Genomic DNA, 13,156 nt, shown 5'->3' on the forward strand with positions numbered 1-13,156 from the left:
TATATATATGTAGCGAGAGAGAGAGAGAGAGCTCCTGCAAAAGAGTTTAGTGAAAGAAAGAATTACACAACCAAAATGAGTTTTTAAACCACTGTTATGTGTCATTAACTTTTCATAATTTCCATAGGATGAATAGTTTCTGTTCTGGTGGCGGTGATACCAAGTGGATTGATACTTGTGGTGATAAGCAAGTGGACTGATCTTTTCCATATGCAGTATCAATTTAGCTTTTCAGTAGAGGTGGGATTTCATCTTCCACTTTGTCATGTATACATTGGACTAAGCAAACCAGTAGTTTTTCCCTTCTGGGCCTTGAAAACCAGGTGGAATACTAATGGTACATACTGGCTGAATGCTGTAGCCTGGAAGTTTTTATGTGTAGTGTCAGTAGTCACAGGCAACTGTGACTCCTCTGTTGCTCAAATCAGGTACAAAGTAATGTATTTGCATATATGGTAAGACAGACCTGTAGCTGAAAGTGCTGTACCACCCCTACAAACTAGGGTTGAGCCAGAAAGTATAGTTTTCCACAGCCCCTTAATGCTTAAGAAAACATTTTTAATTATGTTAAAAAGTTTATACCAAAGGGAAAATGCATTCAAAATACTTACTATTTTAAAATTATGTTTTAAAATCTCTACTTTCTTTCTCTATTTTTTGTGGTCTTAATATTTTAGAGACCATACTGAAATATAACTATCTTACACTTCAAGTGTATTGTACAATGTCCTGATATATGCAAATTGGTTGTAAGATAATACTTTTTACAGTGGGCTTAGCTCTGATGTTATTTATTTTTGTTGTAATGGTACATACGGACACTAAGTCATCCAACTTTGTTTTTTTTAAATTATTATACATTTTAATAACGATTATCTTTTAGGGTTTAGAAGATGTAAAGTATTGTGGATTTCTTTTAACCAACTTTAGCAGTTAAAGCTCTATACAACTGAAATATAGAAGCTGATAAATATTAAAATGATTACTTTAGAGAAATTGATGAAGAATATATTTCACATTCAGGGTAATGCCCTAAAATGTAATTCAGTAATGATAACCTGGATCTGTTTATCACTTAAAAAGCTTAGGTTTCTTGAGAAGAACTGCATATTCTCAGCATGAGAGCCCAGAGGTGGCTCTGAACTGCTGAGTGTAGATCTAATTACCCAGTTTGGAGCTGTGGAACCACTTCTCTCTCTACCTCCAGATTACTTTCGTTGGTTTATTTGCATAATTTAATGCATGAAGACTAGTCAGTGAATTATACAGTTTTCTGAGACAGCTAAGACAAGATAAATTAACTCTATTTGATGTAGTTTGTATATGTGATAAGCCTTTTACCAGGTCTTTTTAAACTAAAAATTATGCTTTAGTAATGCAGTTCGTTGGCAGGAATATCTGATAATAAATGCTAGTTGTTATACTCGTGATTAATAAGTTTAAATTTTATTAAGAGAAGTTTAAAATTTATTATTTTAGCCCTATTTTTAGTAATAGTAGTTTTATTGATGTAATCCAAATATAGTAGTGTTAAATTTTCTACCATTATAAAACATAAAAATGCTTTCTTTATTCATGTCCATCAGTAAGACATTATTTTGGTTAATGGATCTGAATAATTTGATTCACTGTAAATGTAAGTAGCTTTGATTTAGGAACTGTCTTTGACTTCAAAGTCAAGAATTTTTTTTTAAGATGCTCTTAGACTAGCTCATTTTATAAATTGTTTCTTTTTAAAAATCCAAATTTTTAACTTTGCAATGGCATTAAAATGTACAGTTGACCCTTGAACAACGTGGGTGTTGGGGGCACACCAACCCTCCATACAGTCAAAAATACACCTATACCTTATCATCAGCCCTCAGTATGTGTGGTGCCTTCATACACGTGGTTCCTCCAGATCAGCGATTCTGCGTGGGATTCAACCAACAGTGGGTCGTGTAGTTCTGTAAGATTTACTATTGAAAAAAATCTGCAAATAAGTAGACCTGCCCATTTCACACTCATGTTGTTCAGTGGTCAACTGTATACACATAGCTTTACAACAGTATCAAAAGACTAATAGTAACTATTTTAGTTATTAATTATCAGTGGAACGTTTGCTAATAAATTTAAATAAAACTATCCAGGAAAATTATCTAGTTGAATAATTGGAAGTTAGCTTTATACCCCATATTCTAATAAAAGGTATCAGAGAAAGTGTTAACTCAGCCTACATCCTATTATTATTTATAAACTTTTAAATTCATATCTCTGCTCAAAAATGTGCTAAAAATAAATGTTTTTTGTGAAAGTTGACCATTTTTAACATTGGAATTTCAGCAGTCATTTATGAGTGCCCACTGATTTGGTGATAGCAGGGAGAGTGGTATGGGGGATGACAAGGAGACCTCAAAATTAGTAAGGTGTAAACGTGCCCTCAGGCAACACCCAAAGAGGGAATATAACTTGGTGGAAAGAAAATAGGCTTTGGACTATCAAATCTGAGGATAATTCCCAGTTCTGCTCCTGAATGAGTAGGAAGTTATTAAAACTCTGAGCTTCAGTTTTCTCATCTGTAAAATTCTAATAGAATTACCTACCTAATTGTGTTGTTAACAGTAAATTAAATAACTATGCCTGGCACCTAGTACTGGGCCTAGCACATAGTAAGCACTTTGTAAATCATATCTTTTATTATTAGTCCTAGTAATTGCGAACAACAGCGGAGAGACCTATATACATCTCAAGATTACACAAGGCACAAGTATGAACAAAGTGCTGTGGGAGTGATAGCTTTCCCTGGAGAGATTGGACAAGAGTCATTAGAACTGGGCCTGAAAGGTTTGTAGAATTTCCTCAGATGAAGTTGGCAGGAGAACTAAGTAAAGTAAAACATGGGTAAAGGCCTAGAAATATGCAAATGCATGGAGGCTTTGAACAGCAGGAAGGATTTAGAGAGATGACACCCTAAGGCCAATAATGAAGAAACCTGGAATGTCATCACCTTTAAATCAAGGAATTTGCTAATTTTGAGAGAGGACCCCAATTAATTTCTAGATTATGCTTTTATTTCTTCTTTTTTTTTAACCTACATCTTCTTCCTGTAGTTGTTCATGTAATGAATGGCAGCTTCTGTGTTCACCATTTCCCAGACTCCAGTCGTGCATCATAGTAACTAGCTATAAGCTCTATAAGCACAGGGCACGTGCCGGCCTTGCCCACCGTTATATCCCCAATACCTGTCATGTAATTATTGGATGATCACAGACTCACAGAGGAGCTAAATCAAGCACAAAAATAGTTCAAAATAAAATATAGTCAGTGATAAATGCTTAAGAGAGGGGCCCGTGAATTCTTTGGATGCTCAAAAGAATAAAGTATCACTTGTACCTGGAATCATCAGGGAAATTTTTATGATTTTAATTTAACCATAATAGTAGCATCATCTCCCCCCATGTGGGTATAAGGGTTTCTTCTTTCTTTTTTCTTTTTTTAAGTGACTTTTATAAATTGGTACCAATGTTTCAGGTAGTTTATTGGCTACAAAGCTATATTTTAAAATGTTTAAATCAGAGTTCTTTTTATAAGATCTGTCTCAAACAAACAATCACCCTATTTCTCAGGGAGACCTCCCTAAGTGCTTTCTCGCTCATCTTCACTCTTCATAAAAAACAGGGCCACCTTTTTTCTTTTAATAACCCCAGCCTTTTAAAATTGTCCTGTCCATTGTTCTGTCAATTTACATAGGTTTTTCCTATGTTTTATCCAACTTTTTCTTTTACACTTCCTTGAGTCATAATTTTTTTTATCAACAATGTAATGTATATTCCTTTACAAAAATTCATGTTTTTTCTTGATGATGGCATTCTCTTTAACTGCTCAGTTTAAAATCTTTGTCTAACATAAAAATAATTTTTCAAGTATTGCTTTTAGTGGTATCATTTTTTTCTGAGTCTTGAGTGAATTTTCTCTAAGTATACATTTTATAATGAGGTTGTATTTTGCCTTTCCAGCTATTACTGCTCCTCTGTCTACATGTCCATTTCTGCCTAGAGCCAGTATTCACCAAATCCATATAGATTTGCTATCTTCTCTGTGCCTTTGACCTCTGTATACTTTTCCAGGAAGTACTATTTATTTTCTTCTGCTAGACCATGTCTCTTTTTTCTTCTTAAAGCATTTCCAGGTGAAGTAAAACAAGATAAATGTGTCTCTTCGATCAAAAGTACCACTACCACCCTTCTAAGTTCATTGTTAAATATGTGTTCTTTAAGTTTTTACTTTGACACCGTAAATCCCTTAGCAATAAAACAATCACATCAAATATGGTAGTACAATAGTATATTATAAATATACTATTACAACCTCATCACTGATCATTTCTCCTGTTCAATATAATTTATATATTCATAAAACCATTAAGGCTTGTTTCAATGGGTAAGATAAGCAATATAAGATATACAGAGAACACATTATCTTTTTATACTCCCCATCCCATTTTCATTTGTGAGGTAATTACTTTGGTGGGTTTCCATCCATATCTCCCTATTTTTAAACACACACACACACACACACATACACCCTTTATAATATACTCAGAATAATACTGTGGAGATTGTTCTTCAACTTGATATTTTTTTATGTGGCAGTATATTATGGATATCTTTGTAGATATCTTTGCAGATAGATATGTGTGTTTGTGCATGTACAAGAGCAAAATCCAACTCTGCTTGTGCCCACCATTGGATTTCCAGAGCCACACAGTGCTACTGAAGTTTAGCACCTTTTCATATGTTTATGACTATTTTCACTTTCTTGCCTATGAATTTCCCAGAAGTCATAGAGAAAAATCCTGGCAGATTTAAAGAAAAATTAACTATTTCCATACTGAATAAGATATCATAAATAAAGTCAAAAGATAAAGCATAGACTAGAACAAAATATTTGCAATATAGAAAAAGACAAAACATACTATCTTCTGTATTGTAAGAACACCTACAAATTAATAAGAAAAAAATGCCCAATAATAAAACAGACAATATTCAGAATAGGGACATAGTTCAATGATCATATATACTTTGACCCAACAATTTCACTTCTATGAAAATATCCACAAAACTGTGAAATGACTTGTATACAGAGTTATTTATTACAGCATTGCTTTAAGCAAGAAAGGATTAGGAACAACATAAATGTCCATTAAACAAGGACTGGTTAAGTAAATTGTGGTATTTCTAAGCAAAGGAATACTCTGCAAATGAAAAAATAAATGAGGAAACTGGGTACTGGTGTGAAAAGATCTTCAGATGACCTAAGTGTCTTTAGCTGGTCAGTATTGGCAGGCCTAAAATGAGAACTGATTCACAGCAATCAGAATGAAGCCTCTTAAAATTGCATTTACTTAATATCACAGATAGGGTAATATAATCACAGCAATAAAAACTGTTTTGTTGCCTACATGCCCTTGTGGTATATAAATCTGAAATATACCGGCAGCGGCACTCCTCATTCAGACTATAGAACATGGAAAATGATTTGGCTATTTTCTTCAGTCTCCCAAAGATAGTACTTAAAGAACCATTTTAAATGCATAGAGGACAGGTTTGGGGGGTTTTGTTTTTGGTTTTTTTTTACATACAATGGATGCCATTTCACTGGGCTCTCAAATTTTAACATTCATCTTATTAATGGCTTATTAAACCAGATTGCTGGGTCCCAGCCTCAGAGTTTTTGGCTCAGATGTGGGGTGACGCTATTAATTTGTAGTTGTAACAGGTTTCCAGAGGATGCTGTTAGTCTGGGGACACACTTTAGAATCACTATTTGTTTAGGTCATTGGGGCTTAATTCTCTTGAGGATCCTGGGTTAAGAAAGTTGGGAAGAATTGAGAACAAAACAAATAAATGGCTGTGCTGGTTAGAGTGAAAACATAAACACCATGACATAAACTTCCTCATCCTCAAGCCTCATTCTTTAACTAACAGTAGACAATACCATAAATTATAAAACATTATTTCTCAGCAGCATTTCCTGTGGGACATCTATCTGTCATGTATTTTTTCCAGGTATTTCGATTCTTATTCTTCCTTCTTAGTGGAAATTTCTAGAGAAGAGAATTTGATTCAAGATTTCACAATCTTTGGCCTCCTCCCTCCAGTTCTAAAATAATCTCAGGCTTAAATATTTCTACTAATTGTTTTATTCCTAGTTCATCTGGCACAACACCCTTACAAAGGTTGTTAAAGGATAAGTGTTCTTTTAAATTGTTTTTTGTGGTGTTAGATATGCACACACACTTGCATAAGTGAGAAATAAATGTTTATATAGGTGTCAATTTATAATATTCATTCACTGATCTAACCACTTAGTCTTTTAGGTCAAGTTAATTTTCTTAATGCTTATTACCCTTATCATGGTGTTAATACTTACCAGCTCTGAGGAAGTCTCCAAGTTTCTGTACAAAGAGTTTTAGCATCTCCTTTGAACTTGTTAGAAATGCAAATTCTTGTCTTGCCTCAGACCTACTTAATTAGAAAGGAGGTAGAGGGAAGGAGCAGCAGTTTGTGTTTTTAACAAGCCTGCCAGGTGGTTTTGATGCATTCTAAAATTTGAGAGCTGTTGTTTTACTAAATGCAGTGTTTCACTTACAGGATATCCTTTAATCCTTACCATAATCCTATGACTCTAGTAACTATCTATGTACTAGAGGAAATAAAGATCAAAGAGGTTAAATAATTTGTTCTAAATCACACTGCTATTTAACAGTATTTCAAAGTAGAATTTTTGGTCTTTTTAAAATAATATGTCCTTCTCCTTTGAATACACTGAAACAATATCAGTTACTTTGGCATTTTGGTTTTTTGAATGATCATTATCTGAGCTTTTACTTTTCATTAATTTTAATCAGCATCTCATCTGAAGAACACTTTCTCTGATAAGTCAAATAACAGGACCAGAACTCAGATTCACATACTTTCTTTCCCAGTCCAGGACTGATTCCATCATACATTTTTTTAACTAAATGGCTTTTTAAACCAAAAATAAGTGTATAAAATATTTTAATTGCATTAACCTAACAAACCTCGAGTAAAAATTTAAACAGTTTTACAAAGCAGTCAAAATTTACCAACATTATTGAGTTGAATCTACTGTTCTGATCTTATTTTAGACAGGCCCATTTAACTGCTGTTTGGTTACCAACAGCGTTTCTAAGATTAATTTGGAGTTATTTCTGCCATATGAAACAGTGCTGTCCTCTCTGTTAGTTATAATTTTTATATAAGTCTATTTAAATTAATCAACCAAATTAATAAACCATAAAATCAAGTATGTTTATAGAGACCCAAAACCTTGTAATGGCCTCTGTTGGAGCCTCTAGACAGAAAATTCTTAATAAGAAAAAGAATTTATTTTACTGAATAAGACATGATGGATTCTTTACTGAAAAGAAATTGCTACTTTAGTTGTAACTAATATTTCTCTTGGCTGCAGTAGAAAATAATTTGCAAAGTGATAAGTTGACAAGTCAGACTTAAATAATTAATGTAGATTTAGGGTCATATTTTATTTTCCCTTATGTTCTCCATATCTGTTATTTTAATGGGATTTACATAATGTGGCATTTAAATTATGGAAAATAGAAATCTGGTTGTATTATAAAACCCTAGCCCATCTGGAGAATGATCTTGGGGCTATAGTGGTTATATAAAATATCTTAATAATCCCTGATGTTTCATATGTATAGGTAAATAAAGATGAGTTATTAGGGAATCTTTGTAGTGGTGGTATTATATATGTTTTATTTATGTTTCCTTTTGAACTTCTTTTAACTTAGAAGAAGAAAACTAAGTTGGTGGTAACCATTAACTAATTTCACACAGTAGTACAGTGGAGATTTCAATAGTCGTTAATAATTCAATTTTTAGACCCCACTGCTAGATATTTTTACTCAGTTGGTTTTAGGGGAGGACTCAGAAATCTACTTCAACGGGCCCCAGCAGTAATTCTGATGAAGTGGTCCCTGGGCCTCAGCGTAAGAAACTTTGAACGAAAGCATACTTCTTCAAGCTAACACACTAAAATTACCAAGGATAAATAAATACTCTAGACTAGTGTATGTAGCCTCCTCCATGCAGACTGCATCCTGCTTCTACAGCCAGCTAGGGCTGATTCCTAGTGATTCTCTCTTGCCGTTAACAGTAGAGTTCCAATTTGGTGCCTTGGAACATATTCATCATGGTATCCCCGGTGCTTTGGCCACTGTTTGGCACGCAGGAGGTATGTGTAAATGTCATGGCATGGATGAGTGAAGGAGACCAGCTGTCTCCATGTTTAGCATTCCTGTGTTATCCACACTCCATCCGTCTTTTGGATCAGCTCCCTAAATTTTGTCTACTTTTATCTCCCTCCTTAAATTGTATAGAAGAAGGGACCATGTCTTATCCATTTCATATCTCTCCTTCTAACAGTATTTTACACACATACATGTCCAGTAAATATATTTTAAGTAAAAATTATTTTGTGCTTATTTAATCCATCATACAAGATTCCCATCTCCGTGAGGGCAGGGACCTTGTCTCTGTTTTTCACAGCAGTTTTCTTAGGGCTTGGTAGTGACTGCATGCTCAGAAACGTTTGAATGAATGAATAAATTCATAAAATAATAAATAACTTCATTTTAATTGAGATTTTTCTTAAAATTTAATGTTGGGGGTAAATGAGGTTTTGTGTGTGATCAAATTTATTTTTATATAAAAGAAAATAATCTGCCTTCCCCTTTAAAAAGAAACTCGTAGTTGAAATGTCCCTACCTTGTAGAAAGACAGGATGGTAGAATTTGACAGATTCTGAATTGATGAAGCTTCAGCAAGGCATTATGGTTAATAGAATCTTCCATCTAACTTAGTATTAAATAGCTGATGTCAGGAATTATGAAACTATCGCAGTGAACTTAAATGGCAGTCTCTTGACATCCTGTGAGGTAAAGATGATTCGCCAGAAAGCTAGAGAGGCTGTGAAAAGCAGATTTGGTTTTTGGCAGGGGTGGGGGTTGAAAATAAGGAAAACAAAAAATTTTCTAAGTATCCACGAAACTCTCCTCTGAAATAAATTTTAGTAGCGTATTCTTTAGAAATATTCTTTTGATCATATTTCTTTTCAAATCACATTGGCATCAGAAAATAAGTTAGAGCTCTGATAAAGTGTGAGGTCTCAAGCTTTATGTCCTCGAAGGCTGTGATTAACTTATGTTACATTTCTCCAGATGACTTGCAGTGCTTGTTTTACTTTCTCTAAGCACTTTGGGAGATTTTCATTGAGGAACTTCTGGTCTCCTCCAGATTATTTTCTCTCCTTTACTTTGAATACGCTCTAAAAGAATATTAGTTAAGTATTCCAGTTTCTTGAATGATGGTTATCTGAGGTTTTACTCTACTATGAATTTTATCAGATCCTATATGTGGAACATTCCCTTTGACAAGTTTACTATGGGCTTAATTATAAGATTACTATGAGTTAATTATACAGCATGTGCTCTAGATCTTTGTCATTCTGTCTCCTTTCTGGTCAAAGCCCAGGCCTCCTTCCCTTTTTCACTTTTGCTGGGCCTCAAAATGATCTTGTCTTACTCAGGTCAACTCTCATGAACCTATTAATTCCCTGACTAAAAACAATGTTGCGTGCCCTTCTAAGTGTGTAGCCTGCAAATAACACCAAAGTTCCAGCTTCTGGGAAAACAGTTGACGGAAGAACATGGAGAGACACTGGGAAGACAGGCAAGAATTAGGAATTAGTCATGGCTCTTTGGGAAGGCTGGGGCTGAGCTATGGAGGGAGGGGACAGGGAGGTAGAAACCAAAGAAGAAACATCACGGAGGAGAGAAGGCAGGCCCTGACAGGCAGCAAATGCAGACTGCTAGTCACTTCCTGATTTTATTCTCTTCATTTGCCTTCACGTTCTTCCTGACTACTGTCCCTGGAAGGACTTTTTTTCCACCTCCTCTTGACAAAGCATCCAGACACTCACCTCCCCCCTATTTCAGATTTCCACAGTCACTTTGTGAATAGTTCCACAGGAAGGTCTGCCACAACAGAAAATTCCAGGTACCTCTCTAGAAGCTTTTTCATCTCCAGCAGTCCCCTAAACTCTATTCTAAATGGTTGTTCTTAGACATGATTTTGTCCAAGGAAGAGTGGTCTTTATTGTTTCCAGTTTCTTTAAACATCTTTATGATACTGGCGATTTCATTGACTGTGGAGAAATAAGGCTCTAGTATATTTTTATACTCTGTCCTCATAAGATATGATTGTGCTAATGAATCATGTCTTCAGAAGAGAAATGCACAAATTAAGTTCCACATTTTATATAATCCATTAATTTCATTCTGACTTCTGCCAATTATAGGCTAATAATAAATAAAGCTATGTTATTGAATTTTACTTAACTTGCCTTTATCCTATATATACTTTGTTCTAAAATAAGCAAATGTTGAAGTATTCATAAACTGGGGGTTTATTTTGAAAAATTAATAGTTATTTATATAGGGTGATTTCCAGACTAGTATTAAGCCATCTTTTAATGAATTTGAGTATTAAATAAACTGCTTTCCTTTATTTTAGGTGATGGTGTTTGTACATGCTCGAAATGCCACTGTAAGGACGGCTATGTCTCTAATAGAAAGAGCCAAGAATAATGGCCAGATTTCCTACTTTTTACCTACTCAAGGACCTGAATATGGACATGCAGAAAAGCAGGTAGGGAACAAATGGCAGCACAATACAAGAACTAAAGCACATAGTGTACCAGATATACCAGATATTTTATATATGAAAGAGCCATGGTTTCCAGTTTCCAATAAGTTAATTTTACAGATTTATCATGTTATAATTTTGACTTTTTTCTTGACTTTCAAAGGATCCGAATGCATGTTGTGTCCAATTATCACTTTTTTCTATATGATTATAATTGTAGTGTTTAGTCCCATAGTTAAAGCATAAAATGGTTACATTTTATAAAATACATTAACATCTAATGGATTATTGTTCTTTTAAAGATATAATAGATAATTTTTTTTTTTTTTAATTTCTAAGGTTAACGTGGACAGATGTAATTTACATAAACAGAAGCTCTTTTTGAGAGTGAAAGTTTGAGACCAAAAAGGTTCAGGACAGCTGCCTTGCCACTCACTATATGCTCAAAGGACCTAAAAAGTCTGGGTCCTCATTAGAAACGCAGAACCTCAGGCCACACCTGAGACTTAACACATCATAATCTGCATTTCTGCTTGACCCCCAGATGATTTATGCACATTACAGTTTGAGAGGCACATCTCTAGGTAATTTGAGTATCGATAGTATTCTAATATTTATAAAAGGTTTTATTTAATTGTATCAAGTAATGATTTAGAACAAGAGTGGGCAGACTACAGCCCGAGGGCCAAAGGTGGCAACCTGTTTTTGTAATTAGTTTTATTAGAAAACCGTCAGAGCCCTTCCTTTGTCTTCTGTGGCTGCTTCTTTACACACAAGGGAAGAATTGAGTACTTGCTGCCGGGATTATATGGCTCACAAAGCCTAAAGTACTCTGTCCCTTTGCAGAAAATTTTGCCCTGATATAAAGCTATAAAAATAAATTTTTAAATAAAAAAACTATAGACATAAAATGATAGTATCTTCAAAATATTTTATATGCATAACTTAAGATTTAACTGATATTTGCTGAACAGCTGCCAGGCATTGTGCTCTGCACCTTCACATTTACCATCTTAGTAAAATGTATTTAGTTATTCGGGTTGTGCTGTAAATATCACCATTTCATATTGATATTTTAAATTCTGACTATGATAATCTGATGCAGGTTGTTTTGAATGTCAGATTCTCTTTCAGTGTAGCTACAAAGTTTATTCATTTTTTTCATTTTTGTTTTATAAAGTTTTCTATTACATACCACCTATTATGCAGCTTTGTATTCTTCCAGTTATTTATTAATTATGAATTTGTGAGAGTCTTTGAAAAGTCAGGTCAGCATTCATAATGGTGAATTATGAAAGGTCTTGTTTCATTTCTTTGGAAATACAAAGCAGCTCTATTGTGTTTAAAAGCCAAGCCTTGAGAGCCACCTTGTGGATTTCTGGTTATTTTATACCTCTCAGTTCTGAGAGTTATTGCTATTCTAAATCATGAAGGTTTATTGTTTCATTGTTATAATAATAATATTCAATATTTATCAGCGTTTACTTGGGCCAGGCATTGTTTTCATTGCTTTCTATAACTCATTCAATGTTCACAACAACCTGTGATGTAGGTTTGTACTATTATTATCTCTTGATATGGCATTTGTGTATAAGTAATTCAAATATAGCATGAAATACTCTAAAGCATATAGAAATAATTTATGTAGAGGCATTTTCAAATGATATTTATTTAAGACCATGTCACCAAACGTATAATGACAGATCACTATGCTGAAAAAAACGTGGAGACTTGAAAGTCCCTAGTCATTTTATTATACCTTTCTTTTTTTGATATTTTCATTATACTTGATTTTTATCCTGACCCACCTGTTATTATTGGGTGTTTTTTTTTTTAACAAGAATGGATTCCACAGACATTATTAATAAGTACATGTTTTCAAGGAACGCTGTCCTATTCACCATTATACTCTTTAGTATAGCATTTGGCTGATAGTAGGTACCCCAAAATTACTTTTTTTTTTTTGCCTTTGTTTCTTGGAGGCAGACATTATTAAGATATGTTCTTACTTTAGTTTTCTCATTTGATCTCTACCACTATTCTGCCCTTTAAAGATTCTTATCCCCATTTTCCAGATAAGGAAACTGAGAAAAGAGAGTAATTTTCCCAGAGACTACCATGTAATAAGTGGAGCTATGATTTGAACCAGACTGACTCCAAAGTCTACCCTTTTCACTACAGTGCATCCTGTTTGTTCAAAAGCAAACAACAGGTCTTCCCTGGTGATGCAGTGGTTGAGAGTCCGCCTGCCGATGCAGGGGACCCGGGTTCATGCCCTGGTCCAGAAAGATCCCACATGCCGCAGAGCAGCTGGGCCCGTGAGCCATGGCCGCTGAGCCTGCGCGCGTCCGGAGCCTGTGCTCTGCAACGGGAGAGGCCACAACAGTAAGAGGCCCGGGTACCGCAAAAAAAAAAAAAAAAAAAAA

The 13,156-nt window shown here is 34.4% G+C and overlaps 1 protein-coding gene across 1 annotated transcript in view; it reads left to right on the forward strand.

The window, feature by feature from the left end:
- ASCC3 (activating signal cointegrator 1 complex subunit 3) overlaps window positions 1-13,156 on the forward strand; it is a 317,774-nt gene that overhangs the window by 147,517 nt on the left and 157,101 nt on the right. The window contains exon 14 of the mRNA XM_007469886.1: window positions 10,599-10,733. Coding sequence (XP_007469948.1) covers window positions 10,599-10,733 — 135 coding nt within the window. The remainder of the gene's footprint in view (window positions 1-10,598; window positions 10,734-13,156) is intronic.

The sequence above is a fragment of the Lipotes vexillifer genome, unplaced genomic scaffold (assembly GCF_000442215.2).
Source record: "Lipotes vexillifer unplaced genomic scaffold, Lipotes_vexillifer_v1.1 scaffold2083, whole genome shotgun sequence".
Classification (NCBI taxonomy): domain Eukaryota; kingdom Metazoa; phylum Chordata; class Mammalia; order Artiodactyla; family Lipotidae; genus Lipotes; species Lipotes vexillifer.